The following is a 19,330-nucleotide window of genomic DNA, read 5'->3' as shown; positions in this document are numbered from 1 at the left end:
GCCAGTGTGTGTATAATCGAAATATGTTTGCCTAATAATTGTGCTAGGCTATCATGATGTAGATAAAAATTTGAATAAGACTTGTCATTATTGTCATGAGATTATCAAACCGATCTGAATATAAAAGGAATCACACAAGCAGGTATGGTGCGAATAAGTAGAGTGATAATGCTTCTATATTTTTGGTTTGAAATGTACATACATGTGTAAAAGTTTCTCTTTCCACTGCTGCAGGTCAGTCCTAAAACAAACACTCACTCGTATGTAATAGACAAATAAACAACCCTACAGAACACCCTCAAAACATAAACACGTACATAAATGTGCAAAAGCGTCTCTTGTCACTGTTATATTTACCCCTAAAATGTAGCATCTCCTCGTGCACGGCTACTATACTGCACAGATTCTTTTCTAAGCTGTCAAACTACAGTATAATAATAAATAAATAAATTTTCTGTTTATATTCCAGGACGACCAAACGAGTTCACCAGATAGACAGAATACAAGAAACAGCACCGTATTCAACAGTCACGGGCTTGAACCCCGGTCACTCAAGGACACGTGTACTTATTCACCCGCGCGCCTGACCACTAGGCTACGGCGGCCTTTCCAATAGATGTGCTTTGCCGGTTTGTTTCGACTGGACGTTAGCAAACTGTTTGGCAGCTCTTGAATTTAGAATGCCTCGTTAAGTAATGGTTTAATTATGTACGTAATCCTCCAAAAAAGTATCCGGACACTTGTCGGTTTCACATTGGCGTTACTGCCACTCACTTAAATAAAAATACATTTTCTCCGAGACGACCACATGGTCCGTGGTGTTTCAATAGTGTAGGCCCCGTTCCCCCTTTCCCTGACTAGGGTTTTCCACCAACAAACAATAGACTTTAGAGAGCATTAGTTCTCTACCCTCCTGCAGAATAGTGACCAGTTGAGATACCGATGTGGTATGTGTTGGGATGGCCTTCAACCTACGTTTTAGTTCTCCCCATAGATATTGCATTGCGTTCAAGTCCCTATACTACACTGTTCATTCCAGTTTTTGTTGAATCCTGTGCATAACCATTCCTCAACGTGTCGTAGGAGCATAGAATTGAGCAAAATGTTAAGGTAGGTGTCGGCGCTCTTATTTCTCCGCACAATGACCGAAGATACTAGGAAATACCATGCGAAACAGCACCACACCATGACTCAGCTTCTCAAAGCTGGCACAAAACGCTCTAGTAGTATAAGACGTTCTCGAGGTATCCTTTACATTCACATCCAACTATTTGATCGGAGCAGGGTGCAGCGATATTCGCCAAGCCATTGAATAGACTTCCACTACTCTATGGATCGATTATGGCTTTCGTCGCACGATGCAAGGGCGATGTTTATCTTATAAGCCGCCACTTTCCCATGAAACAAAGGCTATGGAGTTCCTCTCCTCAACCCCCTGTTAACAACTTATACACCCTGGTTAATGTTTTGACTAGATGTCTGAGAATTGTCTGTGGAGTAGCGCCGCCACGCTTCCATTTTTTTTTTTTTTTTATTATTTATGTAAACCCCAAACACGAGAGATATTAGAACCTATAGTACTTAAACCGTGCTTGGGTTGAAGGTTGAGAAGACGAAAGAAGATATTTGTTGACATTGGACTTGAACTTCTGTAGATTGTAATTTTCAGGAAAAATACGTATGAAGGAAGGTTGTTCCAGAAAACGGCAGTTGAATGAATAAATGAGGAAGATGAAAAGTTGGTTCTGTGAGTTTGAAGTTGGACAGTAAATGGATGTTGGCTGGTGGCGGCACGTGTTCGGACTGTTTTGAAAGAGAGAGCGGGAGTTATAGAAGCCAATTCAGAAGAACAGTGCCCATGGAAGTATGTGCAGAAAATACATGCAGCAGAAACAGTACATCTATGAGACAGAGAGTTGAGAGACTCTGTTAGAGAGGAGTCATTAATTAACCTAACTGCCCTCTTTTGAGTGGAATATAGAAACCTGAGAAAGGTTTTGAGGGCACCACCCCAGATGTGGGAACAATATACCATGGTAGGGCAGATTTGCGATTAGTATACAGTGAACAGCTGTTTGGAAGAAAAGTAACGCCGAGAGCGAACCAAGTTTTTTAGATGCAGAAGAAGCAATATTTGTAATGTGCTTATGCCAAGAGAGATTAGAAGTCAGGGTAATCCCTAAAAGAGATATATCATTTTGCCTAGAAATCGGAATGTCACCAAAGATAAGCATAGGAGCAGAAGAATCCTTTTTGCGAGATATAAGACAAGATTGAGTTTTAGAAGGGTTGAAATCAACTAAGTTGTCTTTGCCCCACTGGAGAATTACCTGAAGATCTGAATTTAAGGAATTGGTAGCAGATTTTCGAGACGTTGAAGCTGATTGAGCAGGGCAAGGTTTCTCAAAATGGAAAGTGGAATGCAATGTGCTATCATCGGCAAAACTATGGATAGGATTTCCAGTCAATGGAAGAAGGTCATTAATATACAAGAGGAAAAGAGTGGGGGAAAGAACTGAACCTTGGGGGACACCGGCATTACTGGAGAAGTTAGAAGACAGAAAGCCATCTACCATCACACTCAGTGAGCGATTAGAGAGAAAACTGAATAAGCAATTACTAAAAACATTTGGCAAACCATAAGATGGAAGCCTGTTTAGAAGACCTTTATGCCACACACGATCAAAAGCCTTTGAGATGTCAAGAGCAACTGCTTATCTTTCACCGAACTTTACCATGGAATTAGTCCATAAATGGGTAACATAAGCCAGAACATCACCAGTGGATCGACACTGACGGAATCCATACTGGCGATCGTTGATCAGACGGAAGGTTTCTAGGTAGTTTAAGAGTTGGCGGTTAATTGATTTCTCCATTACTTTAGAAAGAGTAGAAGTAATTTCAATGGAACGATAATTGGATGGGAGGGATTTGTCACCCTTTTTAGGAACTGGCCGGATATGAGCAAATTTCCAAGCAGAAGGAAAAACACCTTTGGAATAAGAAAGTGAAAAAAGGCAGCAAAGAATAGGAGTAAGTTCAGGAGCACAGGTTTTGAGAACAAGTGGAGAAATACCACCGGGACCTGGAGCTTTCTTAGCATCAAGATTCGTCAAAATCCTTCTGAGATCCTTTTTACGGAAGAAGCGTGTTGAGAATGGTGGGAGGTGTTTTATCAAGATCATTAATACACTAGTTGGAAAAAAAATGGGATGCTAGCAGGTCAGCTTTATCCTTGGCTGAAGTGACAACAGAACCATCTGGTTTTGACAGAGGTGGGAGCAGAGATGGGCAAAAGTTGCGGCCAATAGCTTTGGCAAGAGACCAGATCGCTCGGCTGCCATTAGGGCAAGAAGCAAGTTTTCTACTCTTAGCCTGTTCAAACAGTAGTTTGGAATGATTAACAACTGCTTTACAATTGTTGCGAGCTTTGGTGTAGGCAGAAAATGACACTGAAGAATTAGAAACAAGCCAATTACGATATGCAACATTCTTCTCTTCGACAGCCTTAGCACATTTATTGGAAAACCAAGGTTTAGATAAAGGACGAGATTTTAAAGTGGAGTGTGGGATAAAGGATTCCATTCCTGCAAGAATAATTTCACTGACACGATCTGAGCAAAAGCTGACATCAGAAGTTTTGAAACAGTAATCCGACCAAGGAAAAGAAGAAATGAAATCTCGCAGGTCATCCCATTTTGCATTCTTGTAATGCCAAACAACACGAGGTTGGGAATAGCCATGAGATAAAGGTTCCATTGGAGAAGAGACAATCACCAAGTTGTGATCTGAGGTGCCTAAAGGACCTCTCACTTCGACCGTGTACTTAGAAGGGTTGTTTGTGAGAAAAAGATCAAGCGTGTTGGCCGTATGTTTAGGATTGCCCGGTATTCTGGTAGGTAAATGAACAATCTGTGCAAGGTCATTAGTAATTGCAAAAGCCTCAGCATCTCGACCGGCTGGATCGGTGTGAGTAGAAAACGGAAGCCAGATGGAGTTGTGAACATTAAAATCACCAAGGAAAATTACCTCACTGTTAGGAAAGTTGGACTGGAGAAAGTCAAGTTGCAAAGAGAGGAAGTCAAAGAGCTCCAAGTGATTAGTGGAGTTGGGTAGAGACAACAGATGAATTTGACACAATGAGGTAGAGAGATTTTAAGCCAGAGAAGATAGAAAAGAGGAGATTCCAAATTACCAAGTCTCTGACAGGGAATATTGGAACGGACATATGCACAAGTACCACCTTTAAGGAATCATACAGCGAATAATTGGGGCAACTGAGATGAGCAGTAGTTGAATCAACCGATAACTGAGATTCTGTCAGAAAAAGTACGTGGGGTTTGGCATTTGATGATAACATCATCGGCAATCGACTTTGGATGGTGTATGTAGTGAGAAATTGCACGAATAGAGAAGACAGCCATGTGATAACCAACAATAACACTCCTTTAATTATCCCTTTATCCATTTTAATACTAATCCGTCAAAATCAGTCAGCTCGGCTCTAAATGCCACGACGAAAACAACTAACTTGTGTGACTCATGAGCCTTCTTATATGCCGGTCTGGCTCATTGTTCATCTGGAAGGGAAAATGGACTATGAAAACATGGAGTAAATTTTTGAAAGGTATATTTAGTCTGATATAGCAGAGTATATGGAAGAGTTGTGTGTATGTGTCAGTCTTCCATTTGTTTCCTCACCTTAAGCGACATGTTGCAGAAAATATTTCCTTAATAATAAAATGGTTATATTATCAGCAGTATGAGAATGGTGTTACCAGTGTTATGACCCATCCCTGCAATAGAGTCGAAAACCTTAACAAAATCATGGTATTTTTGAATGGTCATTGCGTTATAATATTACAATATACACTTACTGCCCAAAAAATTAGAAATTTTTGTGCAATTGACGGACAACAAATAATTAAACGTACGGTACAGTTTAAGTTTTCGCATGGTATGATCATGTATTCCTTCGTATAAATGCTATGCGCTGTCTTGCAACGTCTCAGTCGCTCTGATAGTGGGGAAGATTTTTCAGGAACGTGTTATTATTGGAGCTCATTTAGCAGGAGCGACAATAGCGAAAACAAAGGAGATCATTGGTGTGTCGAAAGCAACCATCTCAGAAGTATTCAATGAGTGGAAGACGAACAGAGAATGCAGCTCTAAAGATGAAGAAATGCAGCAGAAAGTCAGTACTCAAAGAACAATACCGCTCGAACGTAAAGCGAATTGTGTGTCACCGTAGAAGGTCCAGTGCGCAGAAAATGACTGAAAAATTCAACTTGAAGGTGAAGAAAGATCCATTCCCAGCTGAAAAATGAGACGGGATTTGAAGAATCTGAGATTTAATAGTCATGTGCCAATACGAAAGCCACTTCGTTCTGTAAACAATCCGAAAGATTCGAATGGAGTGGTGCTGTCAACGCCAAGACTGGACTGTGGAAAAATATCATGCGCTCTGACTAGTCTCGATTTATACTTTTTTTGCACCAAGGGTGGGGTGAAAGTGTGGCGTGAACGTTTCCGCTACTCAAGGGGCTGGAGGAGTTATCATGGGAGAGATATGCTCTGTTAGTACGGACTATCTTCTCATACAGTTAGAAGGTTGTGTTATTTCCAATGAATATCCTTCTGCTCTGCCGTATCGGACCAACTTCAGACTGCATTGCTTCATTTTTAGCCGGATTGCGATGGATTCTTTCAGGACGATAACGCAACTAACTACCACACAAGAATTTTCGCTCATTAGTTCGAGGAACATTCCTAAGATTTCTAATACCCTGGCCACCTAATTCTCCAGATCTGAATCCAATTCGGCTTCGCAGTTCTCTACTGACCACAATACAGCAGCTGACAATCCTCATGGAAGAATGGTCAAATTGGAGCCAGACTCCCTCAGACACTCATTGAAATACGTGCCACGACGTATACGCGCTGTAATTCGGGCAAAATGTGGCCCTCTAGATATCGAATAAAAGTTTCTAATTTTTTGGCTAGTCAATGTATAGGGAATCGTAATATCGTGATAGGATATCACGATTACATGTTCAAAAGCCTCATCTATAAATCTGTAAGTGCAAGTTCATAATAAGACAGAGTTTTCAAATACTTTTGAATTTTTCTCGTTGATTTCAGTACAGAAAGGACGGTTGAACCTTTATCTTAACATTATTTTAAAAGTAAAATGAACTCAAGGAATGAAGCTGAAGTATTCAAATATGTTTCCAGATAATCAAAGTCTTTTAAATTATCATCCATCTCCTGGAACGCCCGAAAAATTTAGCAGTATACAGAACTCAGTTATTTTCTGCATTGGCACGATGCTTTTAGATTAAAGGAATTGAATTCCGAATAGCGGCTTCCTGCCAATGTATTATTGAACATTGGAGAGAATTCCAATGTCTATAATATAAACCCCAGCGGAAAGCCAGCTGAATTTTTAACTCCATATTTTATCTCCTGCATGAGCGCAGGCAGAGAGAAGCGAGAGAAATACACAACTGCATTCTTTCCTTCTTATTTTTCTGCATTTTCCAAAACCGAACACTGGTGTAAATAAAGATCTCATATGACTTTGTTAGGTGTGTTAAGCCCCAAAGCAACGAACGCTATGAAGTGACAGTATATTGTGTCTGTGAATTGCGTGTATTCTGCGGTCGATTTGCCTGATTGGCGAAAGAAAAACCTGAGTTTCCAGGAGAAAAAAAAAAAAAAGAAACCCATGCGACCCTCGCCAGAGACTATAAAAATTTTTCGCGACATTGATAGGATTTGAACTCAGGCCTTTTCTACTCGGTGCGTCAAGTAGATGATTATAGCCACTGTGCTACCAGCGAGGGCCCATATAATTTGGTAATCCTGTCCAAAAGTTAAAGTAAAATTTTGTAATGTAATTGCGCAAAGTTTTATACGAAATTAATTTAACGTCCTGAGATGAAATTTAAATTGATAAATATAAATCCGAATATGACGTTAGAATACGAATTTAAGCTCCAGAACATGAGGAGTAAACAAAACAAAGCATGCACACCAATTGCGCCGCTTATCTTTAATATAACGCAGTATACAGAACACATCTTAGTAGGAGTTCTATTTCTGTGGAATTACTTTCAAAGATTTGGGTAGCCATTGGCCGACAAGTTTGATGACAGCTTTAATGTTTGTCAAGAACTAAAAAGGGCTTAGGGCTGAAAGTCTCAGACTACTGGAAATTTACTAGACTCTATGTGAGACAGCCACAGTTTGTGCTTCCCTCCTACAGGATAACCCGTGTGACTTCATGCAGGCAACACAGGCTCTGAAGCCAGCATCAATTGGAAAATGTTCTTTGTATTGGAAATGTGAATTGGATGAATTGGAAATGTTTGTTTGTTTGTACTTTGAACTGTGCTTTGGAGGCAGCTTGGTGCACGATAACCCAAAGCTCGTCATTAACCTTGTAAATAGCATGAGAGCGTATTGTGAAGGTTTTTTTGTCTATCAGAGGTTATCATATTCCTTATTACATAAGACTGGCCACTCAGGTTTGCACGTCATGATTTCATGAAAATGAAAGATAGACATATTTCTTTTCAATCTTAATAGAAAACAAAATGAATTTTTAAATTCTACTCGACCAGAAAAGATTTGACAGAACTCCATCAAGTATATATCCCAGGTGTTGAGTGTGTTAAGCGTTAAAGAAACTAAAGCTATGAGGGTTCAGTTATTATGTCTGTAATCTGATTCTGTGGTCAATTTTCCTGTTTGTTGGAAGAAAAACCAGAGTTTCTCAGAGAAAGAACCCTGTAATTCTCGCCCGAGATCAACAAACTCAACCGTTGTAGAGAAAAAAACACATAAATAGCTTTTACCATCCGGTGTGGGGATTATATCCACTGTGATACCCGCAAGGGCTACATATCACCGATTTTATGGTTGCAACTTAACTTTTGGATGCCAGTGTATTTATATGCAAAATAATCATTATTAACGTGAAAAATAATCATTATTGACTCCTGACCTATGTATTGCATAGACCTATCAGCTCTTGACCTTTGGTTTGGAGATTATTAATCTTTCCCGTTTGACCTTTGATTTGCATAACACTATTAAGTGTTCATTTTCAACCCTTAATGTGCTCACGATTATACCGAGCATTTATGAACCTTGATTAAGTAGGCCTGCATATTTCATAAAGGTTCATTAAATATTCTAATCATATTACACGGCAGCCTTCTATAATGCACTTAATTTCAGCATTCACCTTGTGTTTCTATTACACATCTTTGTTGTCATCGCTTAATCATATTCGCGTTTTAATTGAGAAGAACTGAAAATGATTCTACCCCGTTATTTGCATACTGTTCCCTCCTTGCATCCATCCGACACGTGCTACTCCCACGGTGCTTTTCTTGCTGTTAATGGCAACAGAAATCACGCAACGCCAGGGGGGAACCCTGGGGTATATGACGAGAACACCCGAGTTAACCAATTCGCTTCCATTTGCATCAGTTGCCTGCTACGACTTTGCTCGCATAATAGGATAGCAAAATAGCCTTTCGTGTCTGGAAAGAGCTCGATGTAAATGGCGAATCACTAGGGGAAAAGTGAAAGGTCAAAATATAAAACGAGGATAGAAGGTTACATTTGATGGGAAAATGGGAAATTATTTTCTCTATTTGTGAGATCGTGGTAAAACAATGATAATAACGACCGCCACTGTTGCCATGGTTTAAAATTTGTTACGCAATAAATGTTTTCTTCTTTACCATTGAAGTAGGAGTAGTTCACAAAGTTTCGTTACCTTCATATGAGCAGCATTACTGTATCCATCAAATTCAGCTGTTGCATCAAATAAACCAGAAGTTTCTGAATTGCATTTTATTGATATATGTATTACAGAAGCAGCTTCTTTTCCCCTCGTGAACTTCGCCATATGCGCACACCCAATCATCTAAATTCGCGCATACATTCGCACTGATGTTCCAATCAGAGAGAAGTTTCACTAACGAATCAGGCAGATGTTCATGATTACCCTTGCTTAGAACTTGCTTTTCTATAAACTAACTTTTCCAAATAGTAATATATTTATGATTGGTGATTTTAAAGTCCATCATCTCAAGTGCCTTTTGTTTTCTAATCTGACCAACCAATGACACATTTGTGTCATGGGTTGGTCAGATGCCTGAGTTTCCAGAAGGAATTTGAAGCATTTTTGTTTACGGAGAGAAAACATTAAAAAAATTCTTCTCATCTCGAGGAAATTCCAACTTGGCCATGTTGTGAAAAAATTCTATAAAAGTTTCTCCCTTCGAGAGGATTCGACCATGAATTACAAATAATTAAACTTAAGCAGGATTTGGAACCAACTTTTGGCTCGTTGTAACGGTCATTCGTGAGGGGGAACATAGGAAGTTGCCTCTGAAAGCTGATGTAGCCAAGTGGCAAAACGCGATGGTAAATTTGTATGCTCGTTTGAGTTGGCCGTGGTTCACGCTCGCGTGACTACTAAATACGTGATCTTGTATTCTATCTTGTGAGGTTCCTCTGACTTTGTGGCCGTTCAGTATAAACAGAAAATTTTTTTTATTTAAATCATCTTATTGGTGCACTTGCGGTTAGCACAGTAGTCACTATAACCATCCTTTTATACCATGAAAAAGGCGTGGGTTCGAATCCCTTCTCAATGGGAACTTTTATTTATTATTATTATTATTCATAAAGTGGCTGAGTTAGTGGGCCTAGGGTGACGGTTGCATGGTTTTTGCTACCCAGAACTCAGGGGGGGGGGGGTGAAGGAAACCGACCAAAGAATACACGCTATTAGGGACTCGTCATGACCTTAGTTGATCGTGGCCAGTTTCTTGATTATGAGGTTGTGGAAAGATTTATTCTTCTGTAGATTTCTCTTCCCTACACCTCCGGGTGCAAGATTCTTTTCTGTGAGAACAGAGACAAGTTGTACTTCCTCAGATTGGTTCATTCCATATTTTATATCCTGAATACGGCCCACGAATCCACACACTATCTGGTACCACATGACCAAAGTAAATTTGATAAGTCAAGAAAATCCCTCAGACATTTGTTTAATTTAGAAATTAAGCAAAAACGGCCAGGGCTGGTGGAACGAAGGATTCTTCCCTTGGACTGCCCTGATGCCCACACATTAAAAATTATATTTATGATTTCATCGTAGCAAAATATATTTTCTGCAGCCAATCATGACCTTGTAAATATTCCCAAATATAAAATAATAACAAAAATAAAGAGTAAAAATATTTAGAATGATATGATCCCGCGGTCCTAGATTTTTCTGAGATATACATTTAAAAATACTTTTTTGCTAAATGCTATATGATGGAAAATTCTGTGTACATCTAGTACAAAACAGATTGTTGAATAACTCTAATTTTCAAACTCAAATGTTTACACCCTACATTTAATGCGTAACTTGCACGTTCTGCTTCTTTCGTCTTTCACTTCGACTTAGCTGATAAAGAATTTTTTCTTCTTCGTTAATTTATGCAAATAGTAAACAAATTACTTCTGTTAAAAGATGGTGGCCAAGAGAACAGCATCACAGTGCATTCTTAAGTAATTCCCATTAGCTGCTGTAGAGAGAGACGAGTTTTAATGAGATTAAAAGATCAAACAGTTTTCGAAGTGATCCACCCATAAATAATGACACTTTTTCTTACATGTTGCGAATAATATATATTTGAGATAACCAATTATTAAAAATTCGAAATTTATAATCAGTAGAAGCATTATACCATTGAAAAAATAAATTGTTTCGCGTTTCTCGCAGGCTCGGTATTCCTGAGAATGCCTTGTTAAAAGTTGAAAAAAAAAAAAAAAAAAATGCGATAGAAGACAGATAATTTGTTAGTTTTACCGAAAACAAAAAACTTATTTGCAGTACATAAAGTACAATTTTTAGTGCGACCTATAAATTTAAATGCTACAAATACATTAATATTTATTTATTTATTATTTTTTTTTAGTGGTTGGAGTGCAGTATTCAAAAATAAATGCGAACTGGTGCATCAAAATCCAGGGCTTTCCTTGAAGCATATGGCTAATACTAACGCGAGTACTAATTTATGCCGCGTAATATTATAGTTTAATATTATATTTGAACGCAATCTTACTTAAAATATTTATTTTTGTTTATTAAGACTTTTATATACTAAATACCAGAATTCTAATTTAGGACTATCACTGGTAATAAATTTCATCTATTATTTAACATTTTTAATCTAGAATAAAATGATAATCCGTTTCATATTGGTTTAAAAATTATAATTGGCCTAAAATAATATTTGGTTTCGAAGTATAATATACTTATAGATTTTACTTCCAGTACATCTTGCTCCATAAAATTAAATTATTTTTTTCTTGCTTTGATACAGACTAAACTATATATATACAGTAGTGCTCAAAAATTGCATCACTTGTAAAATTCACTGAATTTCTGTGAAATTTGGCAATATATAATATATGTTTTGTAATGGCATTACCCTATTGCATCATCCATTGTACTTCGGCTGCAAGATCGGTGACCAAGGGCTCCACATATCTGTTGAATTACATGTACAACGAACTTAAGGCTGTGGTTATGTGGAAAGCTGAGAGCATTACCTTTTGCCGTCCCAATGGTGTGGCGCGAGCCTAAGAATCGTTTCGACGACTGCTATTTCTGCATGACAAAAATAAAAGGTATTTCCAAAAAGAGCAAGCGCTGCATCAAATATCCCATCAGCAATTAGGCCAGTGCCACACGGTAAAGAACTGCCAGTACCTGTGCCCCCAAAATCTTGGGGTATTGGAAGTAGTGATGAAGGTACAGAAGAAATCGTTTTACCAGATGTCGCGGAACCATGTACTTCACATGATTTGGACTGCGAGCCAGAAAAAAAAAAAGGCCATACACTACATTGAACAAGAAGAAGAATTAAGTGACTTGATCAGATACTTGGGCTTACCCAAAGAGAAAGCTGAATTACTCGCCAAAGGTACAAACATTACAGTATACCGTAAACGAAAAGAAGAGTTTTCAAGATATTTTGCAATGGAAAACAACATGCGTGTCTGCAAAGATGTCGTTGGGTCTTATGCAAGAACTGAACATTGATCACAATACCTCTGAATGGCGTTCGTTCATTGATGCGTCAAAGCTAAGTTTGAAAGCAGAATTGCTTCATAATGGCAATACTTTACTATCAATTCCTCTTGTTCATGCTGTTGGCCTGAAAGAAACTTACGATTGTATGTCCCAGATTCTTGCTGCTATACGTTACAATGACTGTGGTTGGAATATTTGTGGTGATCTCAAAGTGATTGGACTGCTTGTTAGGTTGCAAGGTATTTTCACTAAATACTGTTGTTTCCTGTGTTTGTGGGATAGTCGCAACAGCCAAACACTACGTCGTAAAACGCTGGGATAAGAGAGATGAATATATTCCCGGCAAAAGCAATGTAAAGTATGTTCCATTGGTTGATCCACAAAATATTTTTCTTCCCCCTTTATACATCAAACCTGGACTGATTAAGAATTTAACTAAGGCACTGGATAAAGAAAGCAGATGATTTGCATATTTGCTGAAAATGTTTTCAAATTTATCTCATGCAAAGCTGAAGGAAGGAATTTTCATAGGTCCTCAAATAAGAAAGCTCCTAAAAGATGAAGAATTTCAAAGAAACCTGAATGATGTTGAACTGGCTGCACGGAGATCTTTCAAAACTGTGGTACATGGATTCTTCGGAAAGAGAAAAGAAGAGAACTGTGAGCAACTGGTGGCAAACTTGCTGAAATGTTACAAGAACATGGGGTGCCGAATGTCATTGAAAATGCATTTCCTTCATTCCCATCTGGATTTCTTTCCTGAAAACTTAGCAGATGTCAGTGATGAACAAGGAGAGCGCTTCCACCAGGACGTATCTGGAATGGAAAAACGATACCAAGGTCGCTGGAACTCTGCCATGATGGGAGATTACTGTTGGTTCCTTAAACGAGAAAGCAATCTGGAGTATAAAAGGAAATCATTGAGTGGGAAACATGTCTAAGTAACATATATTGTGTGTAATAATTACAACCGTGTATGCTGATATTGTATAAAAACAAGGAATTTAAAAATGCGTATATCTTTTGATGTAGACGTGACAAAAGTAAAAGAATGATATTTTCATAATCAGGACATTAATTTTGTTCAGAATAACCAACTTTCGTTCCAGAGGTATGACGAAAAAAAAATTTTTGTCGGGTAGTGTTATCAGAAACTGATAGTCTAGACAGAAAGAAAGGAAATGGACGTCCACGAATATCTTCTGCAGTGCAGGAAACTTTCTGGTCCGTCTGTGTCTGTCCGAAACAGAAGATTCTCATCGACATATCTCAAAACAGTATGAGAGGAGGAAGATACAAGAGTAAAAGCAAGTACTGCTACAGTACGTAGACGCCTCTTCTCATCGGGATTAGTAACACGACGAAAAAGCAAGCTAGTTGGGCTGAAGATCAGTGGAAATATGTTATTTTCTCTGGTGAACTAAAATTCAACTTGTATGGTTCGGACGTCCAACATACTGTTAACCGAAGAAGAGGAGAAGAATTTCATCCTGACTGTATCGTCTTCACAGTGAAACATTCTGCATCTCAAATCATATGGGGCTGTGTATGACATAGAATAGTTGGTCGTCTTGAATTTGTGAAGAGTACAACGAATGATGAGGTGTAAAAGGACATTCTTGAGACATAATTACTACCCATATTTAGAGATCACTATGGAGATGTTGCCAGCCAATTGCATTTTTCAGGACGACTCTGCTCCTTGTCATAGAGCCACAACCGTAAGTACTACTTCATAAAATTAGAAAAAGTTTTAAATTTATGAAACGTCACACTCTTACTTAAATAAATATAATTCATTTCGCTGTCTTTGCTGTCCACAAGTGCAAAAATGGTTGAAGGATGAATCAATTCGCACAAATAACATAGCCTGGAAACAATCCAGACCTCAATCCAATTGAAAATCGTTGGAACAAAATGGGTGTTTCAGTGCAAAAGACACTAAAAACACATAGAGAGCTGCAAAACACATTAATCCTTGTTCGGTACCATGAGATTTTCAAGGAATACATTCAGAACCTTATCCAGTGATGATTGCTGCACGACGATGTGCAGCAATCATACTGGATAAATTAAAGTTTCATATGTGTATTGTTATTACTTATGTTCTTTCAACTATTTCTAAAAGATTAGCTGTCAGTATAAGGACAAACAACCTAAAAAATGAGGTGATGCAATTTTTTTGAGTACCACTGTATATATCAGTTTAGGAATGCTACATTAATTCTTACCGGCCTGTTTACATGACATGGAATAAATGTCTACATCCGCCTTGTCATTCGCATGATGTCAACAAAGTCCATTTGAAAACCGATAATATAAACATCAGGAACTTAAACAAAAAATACCATCCACAAAACAAAACCAAGTTTTAAAATAAATAAAAAAAAACGAAATTATAAACGTTAAGCGGTAATTATAACTAATTCATTATTAAAAATAACCTTTTATTAATTAGCACTTTAAATAATATAAAAGCGTCTAATACCAACTCCGCCTAATATATTTGGATGAATATTTAGTATGCAAAACGCGTGTATATCCTCATTAATATTACCCGTCCGTCATTTTACATCTACCTTAATTTTCATTACGGTTATTTCTGCAATACGCTAAAAACGGCCACTTTTAAATAACGCTTTTCTTTCGCAAATTGTGCGCGTGCAAACTGGCACGCACTTTACATCATAGCGCGATGTCACATTCGTGCCAGAAAAGAACCAAAAGAAACATGATAAATTAATGGCCGGAAACTTTACGTCTATCTAAATCTTTTGGCATTAGCAAGCAACCGACATCGCCATCTTCTGCACTATAAAATATTTATGTAAACACAGAAAATATCTTACCATTCATACACGGGAATTTCGGGTTCTGTCCTTTCTACCTTCGTCTCTTTCGTTATAAGTTTTTCCACGAACCTCTCATGATTGAAGGCGAATGCTTTTAGGGCGCGTAGTTTAGCCAATAGTGATCTGAAAACAAGAGAGGCAGCCACGGCGGACAGTTTGGAGGCACAGCGGTGACAATTCAAAGAACAAAATAGTCGACTGGGACTTGGAACTCGACTTGCAATGGGCAAGTGGAGCTCTTCATTAAAAGGAAAACAGTTCGGTGAAGCCAACTGCCTGAATGACACAGGCTGGCCTCTACACGTAGCCAATATGTAGTTAAGCGGTATTGTCAGGTGACAATTATCCTGTACGATAGCCCCGGCGGTGACTTGCACTTGTGAGGAACGGTGAGGGGTCCCGCTTTATTTATTCACGTAGTACGGAAAATCTGAGTGTGTGGTTCGTTTTTATGTTACTGATGGTCTACGTTTTAACATAATCTATTACTCGTGTCTTAAAAAATTCCTCATAGTGTTGTCGCGATGTGCGCACGCACGCCTGGTCTCCATGGCAACGACAGTCGTACAACTAATATGGGCGTTTATAGCACACGGCGGCGAGTATCGTGCTTTCTAAGGTGCTTTCTAAGTGATCTAACTATTTCGCTACCTAAGTGTTCAGATAGTTTCTTCCCCCCCCCCCCCTTCTTTTCGTTCTCTTTTTCTTTCCAGAACGGTGAACTTTCGGTCAATAGCTATTTTTATGGCTTTTAGTGTAACTTTGTCGTATTACAGTAATGACCTCATCGACAAAGTAAGGGGTCACAGCGACCTCATCAATTTGTGGCAGAAAAGGTGATATGACACAAATACAAACGATAGGAGACATTCGTTAGCGACTCTTCACAGAATGTCGTCTGCCAAAAATGTATTCTATCTGGGCTGCTTGCTATTATTATACAAGTGATTTATTGTGGACGCTAAGATAAGTATGAAATTAAAGAGTAGAAATTAAATAACCTCATGAACAACGTACTAAATTTTTTTTTTTCATTGTCATTTAAAACTTAAAATTTTAGTTAGTCTTACTGTCTATATTATCTTGAACATGTACATCACTAAAATATTATTCTTATATATAGTATATCTACCTTAACGGAAAACGGTTGTAAAAAGATAAGAGTTCTTCATAGAGGTTATTCTTTGATACAGGGTCCCACCCTCACAGCTAAAACAACAATGAAAGGGGAAAAAAAATCTAGCTTCGCCCTCGTGCACAGTTGGTAAAATCGCAGTCCTCTCCAATAGACTCGAACTGAGGTCTTTTCCACCTGGCGTGGAAAAGACCTGAGTTCAAGTCCCCTCGACGACGTGAGGAATTTTTATGGGCCTTTTTCACACGTAGCTAAGTTAATCGGTCTCAGGCGAGAGTAGCATGGTTTTTCCTCCCGGAAATTCGGGCTTTTTGCCCGTAAAACAGAAAATCGACCTCAGAGCACACGCAATTTACAGACAATATACACGGAGTAATATGGCCTTTGTCGCTGATGTTCCTAAAACCCTACTACAACAACAACAGGTCTAGATTAGAATCCTGCCTAGATGGAGGAACCTTTATGTGCTATTTTAAAACCGTGTTCTAATTAGTTTTAATTAATCTGCTTTGGGCGAGGACTGCAATTTTTTTTCTCGAAAATGTGGATTTTTCATCCTGTAAGTAGGTAAACCGACCATAGAATACGCTTATACCTCGCGGCCTGAGTTGCCTCGCTTCCCCAGGCCACCATTGCACCATCCTACTTAAATTAAAATAAAAACGAGTACGTGTGTGAAACCTTATACAAGAAGAGTAATCTTCATCACAAAAATAATACTGTAACTGTTAAGATTTTTTATTATTTTTTATGTTTTCAATAATCAAATTGAAGATCGACGATTTGTTTTTTATAGAAATGATCATATAACGAAACGGCAGCGATACTTCTTATTAAACGAAGGGGGATTAGACGCACGTAGTATCTCTAATTCCTGTTTATTTAATAATTAAATTTAATAATTAATTAATTCGTTTAATTAGACATACTATACTGCGCATGTCCAATTAAATGAATTCAAAAAGGACCGACATTAGTAACGTTGCATATATTTTGCTTCTACGCATTCATGAACTAATTAAATATTCAAAATTCCAGACGTTGTGTGTGCTTTTACATTTGATTTTTTACACGTCTAAAATGAATGAATATTTAAAATATGCACTTCGTTTTTATATAACCTGCCACTTAGTCAACGAGTCAATTATTTCAATAGTTCCGAAAGGTCTGCTCATAAAAAACAGATAAAAACCTGCGAAAGAAACTCGTGACTCATTATTCTTCACAAAGAATGTACGAAGAAAGAAATAACGAAAGGTGCACGACAGCATTATCTGATATCTCCCTTAGAAAGACAAATGTCGATCATGCAGATTGAGATAATGGCGAATAGTTCCCATTTTATCAGAACTTGTGTACAATTGTCAGTAACTGGAGCTCTCAATAGACTCCTCTTTGTATCGATTTTAAAAAGAAGTTTCGATTAATCTAGTCCCCAGAGGGTTTACTCTAACTGCAAGTAAACAAGCGCAACGCATAAACACTACGTGTACAAGTCGATTTAAACTTTTTGGTTATACCAGAGGATTTATTCACCGGCGACTATCGATTTTACGCTTAAAGGAAATCATAAATTTATATCGGGTAGGAAGGTTGGACAATTTCGCATTTCCGTATGTTTTGTATTATTGAAGGGCATCCCCCAGCCCCACCTACTGGGCGTTAACAGTAACTGTTAGACAATTTGGTAGGAATAATACCAAAAGACATCTTTCATGAAATGTACATTTATTGTCATGGAAACAGCAAAGAGATTGCGCACTTTTAAAGAGTTGATATTCAATATGTTATAAAAGGCCGGTCACAACAACACGGTAAGTTGACTCTGTGTATTGGGGGGGGGGGAAGAACTTCCTGCCACTGAGGATACGTCATTGGACGTAGTACAATATGACGTATAGTAAAAAGCTAAAACTCCAGCTTCGATTATTGATTCCTTGAGTGTTTTCAAGAGCTGTCTCCATCGTTCCACTATCGATAATTTAGTGAGTCGTTCCTTAGAGAACACATTATGATGTCACTTCGATGGCGTTACATTTATGGCTCACGACCAACATTTTCTTAATTAAAATTGTGGCTTCTGGACATAGTTACTGCTGTTTCCTCGGAGTAATGACGCCTCCGGTCATTACTGAGCTGTAGTTTCATGGAAATCTTGTAAATTAACCTACTTGGTTCTTTCATCCTTTGTCACTTTATAATTGCGATGTGCACATCTTGTGAACCAACTCCCTTTACCGTTAACTAATTATGGAATAGTTCCAAGTCTGAAGAGAAAAAATAAATTGTTAAAACTCGTTTAGTGAATTTTTATGATTTTTTTTTTTTATCAGTAAGTTTTTTTTCAGATCCTTTTTTTAAATTTTTTTTTTTTAATTTCTGTTATGGGTATTTAATATTTACCAGTCGGGTTTTATTAACAAATGAAATCAGAAAACATGCCAACAAAATTTAAATGTCCCATTGATGTTAAAATGGGTTATGCCGGAAGACAATTTCGAAATAATTATTTACGTTATACATTATGTGAATGGATAATCAGGTTCAAGCTTGCGTATATTATAATTAAGTATTACTATCATTCATCTGGGAGTTGTCTACCGTTCTTAGTATAATTACTTGGATGATATACGACTTGTCTGTCCAGTTATTTATTTTAACAGATAATGACTTTGTGATACTCTCACGCTTATGACATTCCTTTTAACTGGAAGTGTGTGTCAGCGCAATCCTGACCTCTGTTGGGTGTGCTGAGAACCAAAAGTGATATACGAGTATGTACTACGAGGACCCTTAGCCCTGTGCAACAGAGTGCCCAGAAAATATTCTGAAATGAAAACAGAAGTAGAACGTTGCACTGGACTAGATAAGTGCCCAGGCAACCAAGGCCATGAGGCGTCGTTATGACCTCATGCGGTTGTGGTTATTGGGTTTTAGGAGCATCGGTGACTAAGGCTATGTTGCTCCGTGTATATCGTCTGTAAATCTGACCTCATGCGCTTCAGACATCACGCAAATTGGGTTTAATATGAGAGTGAATCAAGCGAAAACGATTTTTTTTTTTTTTTTTAGTAACAACGGATACATTATTTTTCAAAAAATCTCCACCAAAGTTCAGGTACTTATCTCATTATACTTATTATATGTGGAAGGACGTACGGACAAAGAAATATTAATTTACCTGGATTTCTATTGTTCCGATTTTAATTAAATTTTGGATGACTCTACAAA

General features: G+C 38.0%; 1 protein-coding gene across 1 annotated transcript in view; it reads right to left on the bottom strand.

Moving 5' to 3' along the window:
• LOC150086642 (BAI1-associated protein 3-like) overlaps window positions 1-19,330 on the bottom strand; it is a 478,827-nt gene that overhangs the window by 411,988 nt on the left and 47,509 nt on the right. The window contains exon 3 of the mRNA XM_090372214.1: window positions 14,962-15,261. Within this exon, the coding sequence (XP_090228340.1) occupies window positions 14,962-15,261 (300 nt within the window). The remainder of the gene's footprint in view (window positions 1-14,961; window positions 15,262-19,330) is intronic.

The sequence above is a fragment of the Mastigoproctus giganteus genome, chromosome 4, assembly GCF_048544385.1.
Source record: "Mastigoproctus giganteus isolate SK-2022 chromosome 4, ASM4854438v1, whole genome shotgun sequence".
NCBI classification, from domain to species: domain Eukaryota; kingdom Metazoa; phylum Arthropoda; class Arachnida; order Uropygi; family Thelyphonidae; genus Mastigoproctus; species Mastigoproctus giganteus.
Note: the sequence above shows the minus strand (reverse complement) of the source record. Positions and strands in the feature narration are given on the sequence as shown.